Source organism: Leuresthes tenuis, unplaced genomic scaffold (genome assembly GCF_036924035.1).
Source record: "Leuresthes tenuis unplaced genomic scaffold, fLeuTen1.0.hap1 SCAF_24, whole genome shotgun sequence".
NCBI lineage: Eukaryota > Metazoa > Chordata > Actinopteri > Atheriniformes > Atherinopsidae > Leuresthes > Leuresthes tenuis.
The window spans coordinates 5,660,377-5,680,009 of record NW_027325378.1 but is presented as its reverse complement, the minus strand read 5'-3'; the positions used below and the strand labels follow the sequence as shown (position 1 = coordinate 5,680,009).

The following is a 19,633-nucleotide window of genomic DNA, read 5'->3' as shown; positions in this document are numbered from 1 at the left end:
AGGGAAATAGATCAGAGGAGGATGGGAGGTGTGGTAGTGATGATCCAGGGCTCGGTTCTATTTAAGAGCTCTGCACAGGTCACTGGAAAAGAAAAAGGCAGCAATTTAGTTTGTGAGGAACTCTGAAAACATTCCAGAGTCAGTAAATGGTTGAAAGGATCATTTCAACAGAAAAAACATAGATTTGTTAACCGACACCGTGAGCTGCAGTGATGTGAAAATAAATACGACCTGTTTCCGTTCTACAATTTCATGTATCAGAACATAATATGCAGGACATCATCTGGTCCTGAAAAACAGTGAAACAGCCTCAGATGAGCACATGACATATTCCACTGTCATTATTCATTTAACAAAAACTAAACTGCAGAAACAGTGTGTTAAAAAAATATTCACTTCAATTCTCTTCAGTTGCATTTATTTAGCACCAAATCACAACAAACCCCATCTCAAGGCACCTCAAAGATAACAAAAAACCCAAGAGTTACATCTCAGACTCTACAGGCCTCAGTTAGCATGCTAAATGTTAAAGTTCATGACAGCACAATTAGAAAAAGACTGAACAAGTATGGCTTGTTTGGAAGGGTTGCAGGAGAAAGCCTCTTCTCTCTAAAAAGAACATGGCAGCACAGCTTATGTTTGCAAAGCTGCATCTGAACAAACCACAAGACTTCTGAAACAATGTCCTTTGGACAGACCAGACCAAAGTGGAGATGTTTGGTCATAATGCACAGCAGCACGTTTGGAGGAAACTAAACACAGCATATCAGCACAAACACCTCATACCAGCTGTCAAGCACGGTGGTGGAGGGCTGATGATCTGGGCTTGATCTGCAGCCACAGGACCTGGGCACAGTGCAGTCACTGAGTTGAACATGAATCAACCATGAACCCTTTCATCCAACTGCAGGGAACTGCAAAGGTGTGCAGCAACATAGCTGGCATATCCATTAGTGATCTTCCTTACATTTATCTGGTGAAGCCCTGAGGAAAGAATCTGTCAGTCCTGCTGATCCCAGACATCCACTCTACCACTGGGAACTAATTTATTCCTGCTGTCATCTGGCTTTTAGATAACTCAGCGTGACTTAATGTATTAATTATATTGTTTTATATTGTATATTCTTTTGCACTAATGGTTGTTGACACTGACTTTTAGTTTGCATTAGTTTGCGAGATTAAGATTTCTTGACTCCTCTGTATACAAAGTGTTCTATAGTCAGATGCAAGGCCATCTGTCAGCCATCTCAGAAACTGGGTCATCAGCAGGGCGATGATTCCAACACAGCAGCAAAGCTACAGCAGAATGTCCTAATGTCAACTGAACTGAACTGAAGAAACTTTGTACAGGAAGTTTGTCCGTTTTCATCTCCTTACAATGATGTGAAAGACTGATAACATCATATATAAAACGGTTAATTCAAGTTACTGCTGAAAAAGATGGCTCTAAAAGCTACTGAACCATGGGGTGACAATGTCAAGTTGTGTTGATGTCCATATAAAGTTGTACCACTATATCTAACTTCAAGACCTGGAAAGGACCAAATGATTTTTAATGTGTTGTGTTTAATGAGTAAAAATCTTTCTTTTTGACATGACTGTATCAAAAGGGCTTCTTTTTATTTCCAGGAGAGACGCTGCTGTAAAATTAGACTAAATGATGGTAATATAATTTTTTAGATCAAGTGCTCTTATAACCAGAGAGTTGGCTGCTGTTTCAGGTACTTACAGGCAACCATACGTCAAACACCTATTAAGCATCAAATTAGGAAGAACAGATGAGTCCCATTTAGTTGTTTATGTTCTGCTGAACAGCTGAAATTTGCCTTTGTCAGACAACAAAAAAGAGAAAGGCAGAAGATAATCAACGCTGGGGGAATTCACTTACAGTAGTGGGAAAATTAGATTAAAAGATTTGACTGCAAATCTGGAATATTTGGATAAAAAATGTTAAGATCCCAAAGAATGTATATTTCTCTCCTCACATTGCCCCTAAAAAAGTAAAAATGACAGTTCTAATCCTTTCCTGTCCGTGTATTATCTCAAAGTTTCACAGATGTCTCTCTTTATTAACACGCATTCACAATCTGTTTCACCGCAGATGAATGCAAGGCTGCTGTCTTCAACTAACAGCACCCAACAATCAGAGACATCCTGTTTTCTAGAGCTGAAAGGTAAAAGTGCAGCTCCTCTCCGCTCCCACATGAAAGAACAACACGTCAGAGCCCCCCAGAGAGTTCAGTGCTTGAGGTTGGAGCGGTTAAAAGCATTTCAATCAGAGTGGATCCAAGTGAAAAAGCAAAGTTTGGATGAGAAACTGAAAAGTGCTTTTTTGTTGCTGTTGTTGTTGTGTGAAAAGTGCCATAATGACAGCATGATGTGCTTTGTAGAGTTGAGGGTGGTTTTGAGCTGATGTGCACGCCTGTCTGTCACCAGTGATTACCTGCAGGGAAACTCTGCCCTCTATAGCATGCTTTGTGCAATGATCATCAGTTTGTATGCTGAATTGATTATTATCAACATTGTTATCAGACACAGAACAAACTTGACATTTTTATCTTATTAACAGTTTACCTGTTTGTACATCAAATAGTTACCTCCATCGTACCACATACTGACTAGACGTAAGCCTGTGCCAAAAGCTAGAATCTGCAGCTCAAACCAACGAGTTGTATGAGGTTTGTTATTTGGTTTGTCTGGTCTAAAGTCTTTGTAACACTGTATCATAGTAAAACAGTATTGCTGTTTCATTATGAGTTTTGAATAACCAAAGTATCCCAGCAGTGTTTAGCTGAGCTGATGTTGAATCAATTGTCCACAAACCTATTCATCTGAGAATTAATCCAGGACCAAAGATGCTTAGTTTAATACACAGTTAATGAGGAAAAGCAGCAAATCCTCACCCTTTAGAGGCTGAAACTAAAACACAGCTGTCACTGCTGCGAGCATGAACAGACACTCTCATGAAAAACATACACTAACAGAAATGATCACATTTCTTTTTTAAACGCCTAAATTTATCAGTGTTCCATGAATGCCTTTCCCAGTGTGAATTTTAGCAGCATCCGCAAGAAGTGCTACCTTTGTGCAGTCAGCGAAGATAGTCAATCAAATGACCATCTTCAGAAGAGAAATAAAGTGACAGTGGAAACTTCCAACACAAGGCCTTATCAGGAATATCCAGACCATTAAAGCTTGATAGTGAGAAGGAAAACAAAAAGAAACAGTTTCCCAGTTGTTCATACTGTGTACGGTCTGCCATGGACAGCAAGGGATGCAAAACAAGACCAGCTTAAGTTCTGATAACAGCTGGGGCCAGAGAGCAACATAGGCAAGATACATAGTTCCAATTTGAGGGGCGTAAAAATGAACAGACACACTGACCTTCCCTGCTTCACAAAAATATGACACTAGTTTGAATTCAAATAACTGTGATAAAGAGCTTATTTCTTCCCATGGTAGCTAAAGTGACATCTGCACACCAGTAAAACCGCACAGCTGTCATTGTGAATGTCATCTCCTGAATCTGTAGGAAAGTGTAAATATTTCTTTTGATGCACACACAGCTGCTGTGGACAGGATTTCTCTTATCAAAAGAATGTGTAAAGCTCTTTACACTGGCCTGACATTCATCTATTCACACAATAACACACACAATAGCTGCAGGGTACGATGAAGGTCACAGATCTTCCCATCACATGTCTTGCTCAAACACACCAGCGCAGACAGAAGGAGCCAAAGACCTAATCATTTTACCTTCCTCATACATCACAACCTTTGATACAGATCTTTGAAATCTGTCTTTAAAATATCAAACTGATTTATGTAAATGGCATAAAGCCATGTGGAGGACTATTTTCTTAATTCCACTCTTGCATGATTTCTGACATTACCACCAGCAGAGTATCTACGTTGGGTACAGCAGGACCCACAGGATCCCAATCCTGGTGCAGCCATTTATCATGAATAGTCTTAAAAAATGCAAATCTAAAGCAACAAAAGACAAAAGAATGGAAAAAGCAGCACTAAACCATCGGCCTGCCATTTATAAAATTATCCTTGCATCGTACTAGGATGAAGCCACAATTAGAAAGCAAAAAATATTTGTTTTGTTGAGGACAGGAGCCACAGTTGTTTTATGTATTAAAGGGTTTTGTAGGCTCTAGTGACATTTTGAAATGATGGGGTAAGAACGGGAAAGCCGGCAGAAAGAAGGGGATGACTTGCAGCAAAGGGAAACATGCTAGAACCCGGGCCGTCTGGAGGAAGATGTTTAGCCTTAGTTTATGTCTTGACTTCAAAATCCTACCTGAGACCACATTAAAACCAACCACTCCCAGCAAATTTGCATACATGGACCTGCTGGATCCCAATGCAGCTCCTTAAACACTGGTTCTTGATGATCACTCTGTGCATACTAAGGCTGCCGCCAAAGGAAAATGTTTTTATCTTTGCTTCTTTAGAAATAAATGCCACATAAAGGTATGTGTTCATTATAAAGGGACACATAAACACTGTTCTCACAGTTCCACAAATCAAAAATAAATAGATAGATAAATAGAAAGAAAATAAAGAATGTGCACAATCATAAGAGCGAAGACTAAACATTAAACTTAACAAAGCAAGGAGGTAGAAGATAAACTAGTTCCATCAGAGAAACAGATTTTTTATTTTTTAAACTAACCGAACTGAAATCCACCTTGTCACCATGTCAAGTTTCCACCATTAACGCTGCAGGAGACTTACAACGATACAGAGACACAGCAGAGAAACAAAAGTGAGGCCAAAGCCTTATGAGACACCTAATTAGTTGGCTTTATTACCTTAGAAGCCAATGACAGTGACTTTTAGGTGTAAAATAAAGATTAAAAAGTACAAGTCTGAATGCCTCTGATGTCAACTTTTTCTTTTTCTCCACTTGAAACTACCCTAACCTGTGTGCAGATGGAAAAAACAGGCTGCAGATGGAAAAAAACTGGCTACGTTTCATAGTTGTCTTGCATTCTTTCAGTAAACTTAAACAGTAATCATCCTATAGTTTAACATTAGCACTACAGTGGAGGATAAGCAGATTATTACTACTTTTAATGTTCAACATTTTAGCAGCGTTTGAAAACAGCCTCCAGAATAAAAAAAAAAGAAGTATCCATTTCCACTAAAACGTTGATTTACCAGCCTATGAAGAAGCTATAAAAATCACATAAAAAGCTTTTGAAAGTCTAAACCTTCGGCTTTTACTGTAAATTATTGACACTAGCCTTATATGTTACATCAGGTCTGAATGAGTTGCCAAAAAGACCTAAAAGAAACTGAAAGCCTACTTTTCATCCACACAGAAATCCATAGAGGAATTTTAAAAGAATCAATAATGGCATTGGTATTGATTAAATCTTACCAATTTAAATCCCTGCAAAGTAAGTCAGGTGGTGTATTTCCCTCTATTGAGCGTCACCAATCGGGTCCATGTTGTCTGGGCAGGCTGAATTACATCCTCCCTTTGTCTTGTGGAAACACTATTCATCTTTTTTCATATCATACACTATTCAATTATCCGCCTCTGGTTTTGATCAAGTCTTACTCTGTTGGCCACTTTTGCCTTTAAGTCAAATGCTTTATCTGGCCTGTCCCTTCCTCACTGTATCCCTCTGTCTCTATACTTTCCTTTCGTCATCCTTCATCCTCTGTATCATTGATTTAACCTCACTTTGTGTGACTGGCCTCGAGTCCCCGCAGACCCTGCTTTCAGAACGATATATGTTTGAGCCTTTGGCTTAAGAGGGGCTCACCTCACAGTGAGACAGGAACAGGACAGCCTCTAGTGGTGCACAAGAAGCACTTCAAGTGATGGATATTCCTCACAAAGCTCAAACCTGAGGGGTGCTGATATACAGGCATCCACCTGAGCTAAATAAAATCTGCAGGATGTTGATTTTTTTTTCAATACATTTGACTGATAGCTTTGATTATCTGCAAAATGCTGCAACTTCCACATCAAATCATGTGCAACAGCCTTGCAGATCCATTCATAGGCTGGAAGAAAAACATGTCGATAGGTAAAAGGTCCACATCTAAAAAATGAAACACACCTGCAGAAGTATACAGGCAATATTTGGCAGCCAGGAGAAAACAGAAACTTTACAAAATCCTAAGTGAAGAATAAAAACCAAACAGAATCATATAACAGTAAACTCAACAAGATGCATTTCATGTCATGCTTTCATGAAAATCACAAGCTTTTTGTTTGCAGCAGAAATGTTCGAGTTATTCGCTTCTCTGCTGTTTCCATTCCCAATCTTAGAAATACCGAGTCCAGTCATAAATAATGACTAAATCAGCACTCCAGTTTTCTGACCCATATAAGTGAAAAGCTCCACAGCTCTTGAGGTCTGTGCTTGTGTGCGCACTTGTGTACAGCTACATGTGCGCGTCTGTGTCAGGGAGATGGATAGGAGGGGAGTTGAGCTTAAAACCCAGCAGAAAAAGATTTTGGTGCCTGCCTCCCCATCCTCCTCCTCTGTCGCCTGCTCTCTCCCCAGAGTGAAAACGCCTCGTGAAGAGGCCGGATATGAATTCATTTTACGCTAAGATGAAGTTATTAATGCCCGCCATCTGTTATCGTCAGCTCGCTGCCAGACGAGAAGCAGCAACACAAAGAGGAATGCAGCACCAGTTGGAGAGTTTCAGACATCAGTGAGAGAAGATGCCACCTCGGTATTGATGAATAGCTTTTTTCAAAGATATCTATAGCCTATCCTCTATGTTCTGAAAAGAAGCTCCTCCATTTTTATGAAATACAGGTTCTAAGACACTTGTCAGAAGCCTAACAGTGATAGGGAAAGTGCAGATATACTACCCGGGTTCAGCAGTGACTATTTTTTTCCCTTTTGGCAGCTCTCAGAGAGAACAAATTAAATTCTGCCATTCTTTTGCAAATCTCATCACTGAGTGTTGGAGAATTATGTCACGCTGTTTGTCTTATTTCAGGGAATTAAAGAGAAATCTGAGGGACTACATGGTGGAATATTTAGCACTATTTTCTACTCTCTTCTTTTAATCTTTTCACACAGTGATGAAAAAAGAAACTTTGCAATCATTACAGAAAAATTTTGTGCTATGCTTGAAAAGTCAAGTAATTCCTGTAGCACATTTAAAAACAACCTCTAAGTGTGATACAAAAGCTATACCAACCTAAGTCTAATCAATAGTCACTGAATCAGCAATAAAACTAAAAATAGGAAAATGAATAAAATAAAATAAAACTGTGCTTGCAGAATATAAGCCAAGATATCCTGCTGAACCAGAACTAAAAGCCAGCAAAAAGAAATTGTTTTTTAGTCGGGTTTTCAAATGATCAAGAGTCTGGGCAGCTCTTATATGAAAAGGTAGACTGTTCCACAGATTAGGGGCTGCCACCGAAAAGCCCTCGTCACCTTTGTTTTTGAGCCTTGATCTTGGAATGCTCATGAGTAATTGGTTTGTAGACCTCAGTGCTCAGGCAGGGGAGTGAGGCTGTAAAAGTTCAGACGAGCCGGGTTGCACCACACCATTTCGACTCTCAAGAACAACTAATGAAATTTGAAACTGAATCCTGAAATAGACTGTAGGCCAGTGCAGGGACGCCAATACAGATGTGATGCGATCACGCCGTTTCTTTCCAGTCAAAAGGAGAGCTGCTGAATTTCATACAGCTTGCAGGCAACAAAGTGACGACTGATCCAGGTCAACGTACAAAGAAATACAATAATCTAACCGGTAGGAAATAAAGGCAGGAACTGCTCCACCTAATCATAAAATACCCTCTTACCTAAACATTTAGCATTGGCCTACTGGCTTACCCACAAACACCCCCCCTCCTCCTCGAGATGTACCCCTGATTAGAACTGCAAGTGCTTTCTGATGATAAATAAACCATACAGCCAATTTTCACGCAACTGGTTGCATAATTCATCACAGGGGAAATTGTGCACATGCAAGTGTGTCATGTTTGTTTTACATGAAGCGTTTGACGATACGCTGATGAAGGAGAAATTAGCCAGATGTGAAAACTGTGCTGGAGGTCGAAGGGGCTCCTCGCTGAATATTTAGACCATGACAGTAATCAAAAAGAGCTATTGACAAGACAATCGGGAACAATTACATCAGCGGTCTTTGAGCCAGTTGTTCCATTGTCCTTCATTCAATATTTCCTTATTTTCAAGCGTTCATCATTACTAACTCACATTACGCACATCTCAAGATGTCACCCTGAATCGAGTGTGTGACTCTATCCTTCTAGTGCCATTATTGATCACTCACTGGCTATTTACTAATCAACACAAAACAAGGCAAATCCTGTTCCTGTAATCAGAGAAAATTAGACAAGTAGCAGCTCATTACTCTAAACTAATTAAGACCAGTTCAGTGGGACCAGGAGACAAACTAATGCTACCTTTGCATGCATCCTTACACTGAGCTGCTGCTTGGGTACACAAACCATCTCTTAACTCAATTAATCAGCATGAGTAGCAGTTCTGTGAGGCTGCATAATGCTAACATGATCACAGTGACATTGCTGACAGTAGCATTGACATTGATCTTCATCTGAAATTAATGTGTTTGCATGCAGACATTTCCTAATAAAAACGCACAGTGTGGCTGTTAGGAGTGTCATTAGTTTAGCAGGTGTTTCCCACTTCATGTGTATTCATGAAAACCACAATATCCACATATTCTGTCAGATCCTAATGGGTTAAATATTAAGTCATCAGCAAAGTCTCTAAATTTACTCCAACAGTTGTAAAGATAAAGAAAAAACAATATACCAAACAGCAGGAGGAAAAGAAAATACTATCTGTAGGATTAGTCTTCTGAGAACCATGATTGTCCATACCACACTCACCAGGTTCGATCCAGCTAATTTGAGAAATTAGTACAAAGGTACAGCTAAATTAAATGTATAATTTAAGATTGATACAGTATACTCTGTGACATTAAATACCAACACCAGTGTGAGCATCATCAAAGGGTTGGACTGGAGAGCCACTGTAGAGCCACATCACGCCCCTGTACAAATCTGCTTAACCACTCTGAAGCTCTTTCTAGTTTATTCTGAGCCGTTAGACAGTAAATTTCTAGTTGGTTAAATGAAGAATATGTCCACTAGACTAGTTTAAAAGAAAGAAAACAAAAGTCAAAACTGGGCAGAATTTAATTGATAATGTTATAGATCATGCTAATATTAGCCAAGCTAATGTTAGCAGTGCTAGCACCAACAACCCTCGTAGGTTCGATCCACCAGCTTTACTCGATGTTGTTATGGGTTGACAGAAAGACACACTGGCGATATACCTAAATGAATATAGCTAGAGGCTCATTTTTATTTTCTAAATAAAAATACACTCAGTTAACTTACAAGTTTCAGACATTAGCGCAGAGAAGATATCATTCATTTTCCAGACCCACTTTATGTCCTAAAGTTGTTTTATGATACAATAAGCTTCAAAATATGGTGCAATTAACCTTTATTATAAGATTAATAACTAGCTTAATAAACTAGCATCTCTGGTGCAAAGGCATCGACATTAGAGCTCTGAAATTCAAATTGCAAATTCAATTTTAATCACTGTTGTATATGATGCAGTGTTTCCAGACAGCTAGTGCAGTGTTTCAGTGAAGCTTCTTGGCAATATTCAAACATCAAACAGCAGAGACGATGAGAGGAATAATGACTTCATAGGCTCTCTAAACACAGCTGCTGTGATTCAATGTTCATTCTGAAGCAGTGTTTCCTCTTCCTTTCTTTAATTAGACAGGGATGTAACACAAGCCCTCTTTCATTTGATTTTCTCTCACAATTGTTGTTACAAAGATTTAATTGTGCCTGTGACGTAAGTAGTTCTTGGTTCTTCCAGCAAAATGTTGGCTGCTCCCAGGATCTTTGTCCTTGGAAACGTGAGAACTGCTTTGAGATCAGGCACTGGATCCGACGCCTTTGGTGGACAAGGCTTAACAGTAGATTACAGAATATAACTTATTATCTTTATGAGTTTTCAAAGACAGTTTACGTGACTGTTTTTAATTTCATTGAAACCAAAACAAACTAATAACATTTTAAGAGAAGCATTCATTTGGATACCAGTACAACAGATGCTGCTGAGACCACAATGTCTCAGCAGAATTAATGCAGAAGTGAAAGCGCTGTAAAATATAGACATCACTATCATCTCTTTGGAGAGCATTATAGGAAAACAGTATAATCATAAGCATGGTATAGTATGACACAATAAGAAATGGTGAGTTTTATCTGCCCAGTGAGGCTAAAAAATGATTCCCATGACTTATTCAGAACCCCATTATTCTCCAAAATAACCTCTACATCTGCTGACACAGTGAGAAAAAAGGACAGAAAGGCAGGTCATATTTACTCCTTTCTTTTCTCTGTTCTTGATTATTATTGTTTGGGTCTTTATGAGACCTGAATCTGATGCTGCTTATCAAAAGGGTAATGCAGAGCTCGGCCTTCTCATAATCTAAACCCAGAAAATGATCCTCTCTTTGTGTGTGTGTGAGCATTGGAGCACTTCTGATAGAGATATAAAGCAATGTGAGGGGAAACAGTGTGGGCGCATTTATGCAAGACAGACAATTTATCCTTTTTTGCTCCATCCTTTTCGATGCAAAGTGCAAAGCCAGTGAGGTGAGCGTGTGAAAAAGTAAAACTGTGCAATCACAATATTTGCACGAAAGCACATTCACCTCTCTGTATGTTAGAGGTCTGAATCTTAGCCAGATGTCTCCTGAGTCTTGTTATCATTGTGCCGATCTGAGCAGACACAAACAGAGATGTTCACTCCTGTAATGGGGTCTGTTGAGACAAACAAAATCACACCACAGGGACGCAACTTTGACGATAAGAGTAAAGCTCTGTATTCACTTTTTGTCTACCTTTTAAAACACTACTGGAGATGATCTTTAATTAATAAGGCTGAAATGTAAGGCCGCATCTTCTCTTTGCTTTGAAATGAAAAAGCTGGTTAAGCAAGGACTCAAGGGGGAGTCTTTTACTTAACTTTTAACTTAACTGCTGACTTGAAGTAAAAGTTAAGATACAAGAAAAAATCATCAATACGTAACTATGACAGATGAACACCAGTTCTAAGAATATACAGGTAATTCAGGGATTAAGAGTGACAAATATTGTCTCTTTGTCTCAGTCTGATTAGTAGGTAATGAGTTGTTTCATCAGTTTGGTTTATCATCAGAGTGGATTACAGATTGAGATTGCTATCAAATGGTATGACAAAGAAGGATTAAACCCACAATAGAGAATAAATCCAACAAAAGCAATAATGAGTTGTTCTGGATACATCGTCTATTTGAGGAAGACCAACTCCTTTGTCCACCTGTCCTGTCGTCATTCAAGTTTAAACTGACATCCTGATGTGATAACACTGTTCTGATTTACAGCAACAAAGTCACATCTTTGACTGCAATCGCAAAAATAACAAGTCTCGACAATAAATCCATATTTCTGTATAGTTTGTGTTCATTAGCTGAATATGTCAATCTACAGTTGCTCTGTATTGGCTGAAGCAAAGTGCAACGTGCGTCAAGCATTGTGCAGAAATGCGCCAGAAGGCGTGAGCTCATGTTATGTCACCATTTCTTTCATTACAGGTGTGGCAAATAACATAGAATAGCTATGCTTCAATATTGCATTTAAACAGTTATGATGTACAGTATTTGTGTATTCATTCCCATTTGATGCATCTTTATACTTTGACACCACAAAAATATGCTTGCATTTATATGACAGCTTTCATAACGGATCAATTTTCCTGAAGACAGTTACGCAGGACAATGAACAACTCTCAGAAACCCACCTTTGTCTGTGTCCAACACTACCTCCAGCAATGAAATATCTACTCAGGTCATTTACAAATCTTTGTATTTCCTCTTATTCTTTGCTCTGCATTACCCTTTTGATAAGCAGCATCAGATTCAGGTCTCATAATCAAGAGTGAGGGAAGTAGTATTCTGAAGATTTACTGAGGTAAAAGTACCAATGTAAAAAAAAAAATCCCACTTAAGTCAGAGCAGTGTACACAAGTATTAGCAGCAACATGTAGTTACGATTAAAGTGAAAGGGATGATGTGGTTCGTCTGATAGATGTAATATTATATCATTAATAAGGAAACATCAGTGTCTAAACAGCATTTTAATGCAGTAGCTGCTGGAGGTGATGATAGTTTATAGGATTTTATAGTCAGTTTTGGTTTTCTGACTTTTTCTCTCATCTTTTTGGTGAAATACTGGGACTTTAAATCAAGTCAAATTATGTTAGTAATTGAGAGGAAAATCTGTATCAGTGGTGGAGCCGCTAACACCTCAAAAAGATTGTAAACTACTGTTTTTTAAGAATCGTTTCACAACATGTGAAGGGGCCATTTTTAATGCTAGTCCAAAGACAAAATCCTTGATTTTGATGTTTCGAGTTACACACATCTGATGAGAACGATCACATTTGTTTTGTGTGTTGTGTATGTAAATATTACCATCCAAATATTCAACACATACAAACAGACTGGAAGCAGAACGTTGTTGTTCCTCTTTCTGAGCCCAAACTTTAAGTTGGGACCGACTGAATTAAACCCAGTATTTCCATCTCATATCGGTACTTTTATCTGGAGGCTAGCAGAGCCTCTGGTGACTCACTTGATATCTGGTAGTACAAAAGTGTCCATCAATAACAATGTGACCTTCAGCAGAAAGGTGAGCCCCAACTTGCTCTTTCACTCCGTCTGGTCCTGGATTCGGAGTTAAGCTGGTACAATAACAGCGAAACAGAAGCGCTGTGTAAGGATGGAGTGGCGGTTGAGGAGAAGGGGGGGTTAACGTTGTGAAGTGGTAGATCAAAACTGTGAGGTGGCTCTGTGGGGAAGCTGACTCACTGGATGAGCTCTTCATCCCACTGGGCTCTAGCTCTCATCCACACAGTGTGATCTAAATGTCACCTCCAGACTGGCTCATTAGGGCCACACAGCTGGACAGAAGCCAAAGCTTGGATTGACATTAAAAATGAGCTGTGGTCAAAACTGGGCTGAAAGCACTATATATACACACTTTACTGATAGAAAGCCACTCAAAGCTGCAGCAATGAAACAACAGGAGCGTACTATCATGTCTTCCACCTGTAAGCATCACTGGATAAAATGGCTGTATTCAAAAGGCACCTCTTCTCTGCAGTATCCCCCACCACGCTCTCAGGCTGACATGTATGGATTATACATCACTGTTTGTATTGATTTCAGATCATGTTGAAGTTCTCTGCACCAACAAACACAAAGACGAGACCACCAGTCAATAAATCAACCTCATGTTAAATTCATGCACACCTCAACCAGTGTTTTACTTCCTGCACCTTTCTCTACAGCAGTAGAGTTAGCAACACAAGTGCTAGCAGCAAAAGCGGAGACGGTCCTTTGGGTAACGAGCCATTTAAAGGTATAAGAAAGAGAAAATATGCAAGTGTACTCAATAAAAGTTCCCTTAAGCAAAGATAATAACAGCAAGTTAAAGAGATAGAAGAATCAAGTATTATCAGAGTGACTTTATTAGTTTGTGTTTAACAATTCTTTCTTTTGAAACTCACAGCAAAGGCGTCATAAAGACAACAAAATATTGCTCCATCTTGGGTTTTGGGATGCGTTTTAGCCACTAAAAACAAATGATTAATTAAGTATTTTTAACACAAGTGTATTTCTTATATGTTTTAGATAAGCTCGGTCAGGTTTTATTGTGTCTAAATTGACTGTAGAAGCAATTTGTCTAGTTGGTCTCTGCGACGGACTAGTGGCCTGTCCAGTAAATTGGCAGGAAAGCAGAAGCCTCAAGCCCAGATGCAATTGGATAAAACGTGAATATAAAACTGTACTGTTGACAGTTGACAGCATTGCAACAAGATAAGCAGAGATTCTCACATTATTCTCACCTATAGTTTTAATCACATCTGTGGGTATTTCTCGTTAAATATATATATCGTTAAATATTAATACAAGAGAGAGAGAAGTCACCCACACACAAATGTGTTATAAAATAAGACATCAAATATTCTGAAAAACCAGAGTAAGCAAACAAAAGCTGCCCTCTCACTGCGACGTTGGTTTAATGTTTCAGCACCACGGAGAGCGCCATCGACCCGCTCCTCCGCTTCAGTAGTTCAGCACCACAATACCGCCCTTATAAACATGAAATATTTTAATAATTCACCCACTGGTTCCTTCCTGATATCCAAATACGGATTCAACTGCGAAACAAAAGCGCACAATCGTGATCTCACTCTGGGTTGTGGCGTTTATACACCGACGGACCATTTCTAAGATTTCTGAAATGACAAAACGGCGCCACTCAGACGTTTAAAGAGACGTAACCGACACGTCATTTATTGACAGATGAGCTGGCCAATTGAAGCGTTGACGCACCAGTTTGACAACTTTGCCTTTCAAAGGGGGAGTTATCACTAAAAGCAAAATATCTTATTATTAGCGCTGCAATCTAATCAATTCCCAAGCCATAAGCAGCCAGCGTATTGCTGCTTCTGTTTGACCTGAAAGTGCTTCCGGATGGTAATCGAGTGACTAAAGGTGGTGACAGGGCAAGTTTCTTACGTCCTCGTCCTCGCAGTGCCGGCGGATGTGATGCTGAAGCCGAGGTGGCTGGTTCTCCGTCGCCCTCTCCCCGCCGCCACCTTGCCCGAGGAGATGGCTCGCCTCCGGAGGGTTGGGGAAGGATTTGTTTGTGTTGATCTTGCCGGTGAACCTCTGATACAGCGACGCCATGTCAAGTCGTCAACAATAAATAATAAAATAAATAAATGAATAAAGATAGATAGAATAACTGCTTATAAAGAAAGTTGGAGAAGGTCAGTCAGCAGCGGCTGGATTAACTCAATTAGATGTTGCTCTTGTTCGTCTGAGAAAAGAGAGATCACCCCAGGGTTCAGGATTCAAAGCACGTACTTTCACGTTCGCCAGTTAGGTCTCGGCGATCTAGCTGTTTCCACACTTTTCCAATGGCTCACGGTTTGTCTAAACGCAACACTACATATCCAAAAAAAAAAAAAAAACTGAGCTGGATGGTCCTGCGCCTTTCTCTCCTTTGTTGCAGAGGGGAAAAAAAGTGTCCGCTAACAAACGCTCGTGGACTGATAAGTCTGCCCAACAGACCCGCTGAGCCAAACAGCTGCAAAGGACACAACCTTCACACATGAGATTTTAGCGGCTCGCGGTCGAAACTTATCATGACTTGGCACATAAAGTGGAGCACAAATATCACCATTAGTTTCTTATCTTTTCAGCTGCCTCCATGCGGGTCGACGGTGATGTCATGTAGAGAGCAAGAGCGCCCTCATGTGGAGGGAAGTTGCGTGAGAAGCCGCCACGTTTGCAGGGAGACAGGTTTCGATAGACCATGAAATAAGAAGATTAATCTGTCTGACATCACTCAGTCAGATTTTTAATCCTCACTTTATTTTTTTTTTCACCACCCCCGCCTCCCTCTGGCTGCCGTGAGGCAGCAGACAAGTGAAACGCTTTGTTTGCTGTCATCCACTGATTCTGCTCATGAAGTGCTCCTTTACTGCCTTAAAATTGCACAAAGTTGACTTTTACACCCAAACTTAGAGAGTCCATGTGTCATTACCTTAATTAGTGATAGTTTTGCAAAAAAAATTCTTGTTTTTGTTGCTTAAATGGACAGAAAATAGAGAACACCTCTTTTCTTTGGCAGTTAACATCGAAAGAAGTGCTTTGGAGTGAAAGCCTGGAGCTTTCAAGAAGCCTGGAGTATTATTCCTGAAGAGTGCTACAAGAAATTCCAAGTAAGCTTGTCTAAGATGGGTTAGGCTGTGTTGAAGAATAAAGGTGCTTATACCAGACATGAACTTTTAAGCTTGTTAAAATCATAAACACTATGTTTAAATGCTGTATTCTTATTTATGTTTGCTCACGTTTCATCCGTCTCTGCATCCGTGTCCTGTTTTCCTACCAATGTATTAAGAAATCAGGGCTGGCTCAGGATTTTGTGTGCTGTAGCAAAGAAAAACATCTAATCCTCACATCTGAGAGGCCTTATTAATTGCTTGTTTTGCATTTTTTCTGGAGAACAACCCAAATAATGACTCAAAAACAAAAGCAAATAAATTCTCTGCTAATCCGCAAATAAATTAATCTCAACATGTGAGTTTACCATTTACTGCTTCCAAACAAATGAGAAAAAAATCAGAAACAATACAAACTATTCCTCTGCATTGCTTGCTGGCCTGATTGCACACCACCCAGCTGTATTTGCAGCCCCAGAGCAGGAGTCACTTCACACAAAACAGACCAACAATCTGTCATCTGATTTGATTTTGTAAGGCCTCACAGGATACAGAATATCTCCGGTCTACGTGCTAAACAACTCAAACATGCTGGGGTTTCTGCCTCAGAGAGTTTAAAAACAGAATTCCAAGAAAAGGCTTAACTCTTCTGGGGGAAAGCAGTATGAGATGTACACATATTGCTCTCTATATATTTGTAGCCTGCTGACAGCAGAACACCTCCCATCTGATCAGATTTAAACAGCCTGCCACTAGAAACTGTACACACTCCTGATCTGCTGTCATTCTGTAAGATGTTTTAGCACCGACCTTCATCAAATCCATCAACAGCCCCAGTTCCAAAAGAGGTGGGACACAGTGTTAAATGTAAATAAACAGAATGCAAAGATTTGCAAATCTCATAAACCAATAGTTTATTCATTATCGAACACAACAAACACAAACATATCAGAATGCTGACAGTGAGACATTTTACTATTCCATGAAAAATATTGGGTAATTTTGAATTTGATGGTAGCAACATGGACCAAAAAATTCAGGACAGGTCCATGTTTATCACTGAGTAGCATCCCCTCTTCTTTTAACAACAGTCTGCAAACATCTGGGAACTGAGACAAGCTGCTGGACCTTTGGGAGAGGAATGTTGTCCCATTCTTGTCTGATATAGGATTCTTGCTGCTCAACAGTTCTGGGCCTTCTTTGTTTATTGGATAGCAGGTCAGACAGGAAAGGAGGCAGAGAGTGGGGTAAGATTTTTAGGAAAGGGCTCCAGGCCAGGACTTGAATCAAGCCCCCTGCATCTAGGAACTACAGCTTCTGTACATGGGTACAGTTGTGTTATACAGCATCCTGGTTAGGTCCTTTTTGTGTCGAATGTTTTTTCTGTGCATATAAAGGTTCTTTCTGGGTACTCCGGCCTTCTCCTACAATCCAAAAACATGCATGTTAGGTTAATTGGTTAACTAGCTATAGGATCATGCATGGTTGTTTGTATCGTTAGTCTCTGTGATTGACTGGCGACCTGTCCTTGTGTTTCCTGTGCATCACCCTGTGGCAGGTGGGATAGACTCCAGCCTTACCTCAACCCTGAACTGGATGAAGCCAGTATGGAAAACAGTTTCCCACTTTGCCTCAGTCCATTTTAAATGAGCTTTTGGTCCAGACAGCTCAGTTCTTGGATCATGTTCACATATGGCTTCTTCTTTGCATGATGGAGTTTTAACCTGCATTTGTGGACTGTGTTCACAGACAATGATTTCTGGAAGTGTTTCTGAGCCCATGCAGTGATTTCCAGGACAGAATCGTGTCTGTCTGTCCGTTTTTAATGCAGTGCTGCCTGAGGGTCTGAAGATCAATATTGATTTTCTGCTGTGTCCCTTGGACACAAAGATGTCTCCAGATTCTCGTAATCGTTTGATGATATTATGCTCTGTAGATGATTGGGCATTTAACGTCTTTGAAATTATACGTTGAAGAATATCTCCCCACAACATGTTGATTCAATCTTAAGAAGACTGCTGAGCACCTGCCCATCTTTACTTCTGAGAGTGCTCTTTTTACACCCAAAAGTGTCACTAACCTGTTGCCAATAGACCTAATTAGTTCCATCGTGTTTCTCAAGTTGTTTAATTTTTGTACCACTTGCTCTTCCAGCTTTTTTTTTTTTGCCTGTCCCAACTTTTTTGAGAAGCTCCTATCAAATTCAAGATTAGCTAATCATTTTCATGAAGTCATAAAATGTCTCACCTTCAGCATTTTAAATGTTTTCTATGTTCTTTTGTGACAGAAGGTTCAAGAGATTGTTTTAATATTTTTTTCTGAACTATGGCTGTGTGATTAAATCTGACTATCAGGAAAATGAAATAACAGTCTGCTTAGGTCTTTCTAACGAGCGGGATCCTACACAGAATATTTCATACGAATATTTCATGATGAAGAGTTGAGTGCAGCTTGTAGTGAGAAGATAAACCCTTCATCTGGGCAGCAGAGGGCAGGCATGTGTGGTTTAATCCAGACACCAGTGCTCCGATAGTGGAGACAACAACAGACCTTTGAGACTTCGAAAGGACAAAAGATGGCAAACAAGTCAGTATAACTTCTGTGTTTTTTAATCAGTGTTAACTATCACACAGCAGAACAGATTGGCTTCACTTTTCATGTTTTGACACCTGGCGAACAAATTTCATTGACATATCAGTAATAAGTGAACACAACCTTCCCCTGAAGCGCCACTGAGGAGGATTCTTGAAAACTGGTTCCAGAGAAATCTCACCAAGCATAACAAGGCTTATTAATGTCTTTTTTAAGCTTGTTTTTTTCTTTTACTCATAAAATCAATTGAACACAAAAGCTTAACATCTACTAAGACAAAGAAATGAAACTCCTCACAGCTTAAGTAGACACTTCCATCTGGTGGAAAATGGCAGCTTCACTCTGAAGAAAGAAACAGCTCACCCATGCAAAGTTGCTTTCATTCAAAAACTGTGCACACACTAATGAGTTCACATCTCCCACTCTGTCAGCCAGCCAGCATGATTTACGATGGATTCTCATTTCACTCAAAGCTGCACTCACGTCTCTGGAGGGCTGCGGTCTCGGAATCCATTTTTCCGTCATAAAAAGAAAGGTTGGTTGAGAAGCAGCTGCCCCACTGGGGTGGCAAAGGGAGCTGTCGGGCCGCCGCCCACAGAACTTCTAAGAGCTGTCTCAGTGGCAGCACATATTAAGCTGCGGGTCTGCTAGAGAGCAATTAACGTGTGCCAAGGGAGCTGGTCAATCATTCTGACTAGCTTTAAGTAACATGAATTAAACAGAAGGATCAATATCTATGATACTGGAGGAATACATTTCAAAGGAGTTTTATCAAAAGGGCAAGTTCAACCAATTACTTTGCCCCTAATCTCTTAAAAAATGCCTTAGGGACTATTTCTTTGATAGAAAGTTGGAATGGTACGATATACTGACTGATGGTTTAAAAAGAAATTAAATATCAATACTGTGTTGATGATAAACATATGATAATATTGTGAATACACTAATACTAAGTCCTTGAATAGGATTCATTTGCACTTCTTTTCTAGTTCTTGCAGACGCTTTACCTCTCATCTGAAAGGCTTCTTCAGCTCTGACTGACAGGTGGGGACTATGACGGCCTCAGATATCACCAACAATGCGGCCTAGTTTCACAACTATTCACACACTGAATCTTGCAATCAAAACATCTTAGTCTTGTTGGTCAGATAAGTAAACAACTGTCAGAATAAATGAGTGGGTCA

The 19,633-nt window shown here is 39.8% G+C and overlaps 1 protein-coding gene across 4 annotated transcripts in view; it reads right to left on the bottom strand.

Annotated features, from left to right (window-relative positions):
* Positions 1 to 19,633, bottom strand: part of LOC140284737 (A-type potassium channel modulatory protein DPP6-like) — a 236,913-nt gene that overhangs the window by 142,182 nt on the left and 75,098 nt on the right. Inside the window, exon 1 of one of the 4 annotated variants that reach the window (XM_072378721.1) lies at positions 14,647 to 15,054. The exons of 2 other annotated variants lie outside the window; for them this stretch is intronic. In XM_072378721.1, coding sequence (XP_072234822.1) covers positions 14,647 to 14,817 — 171 coding nt within the window. In that variant the 5' untranslated portion in view covers positions 14,818 to 15,054. Of the gene's footprint in view, positions 1 to 14,646; positions 15,055 to 19,633 lie in introns of those variants that run through there. One more of the 4 variants, XM_072378718.1, reaches the window with a different exon arrangement.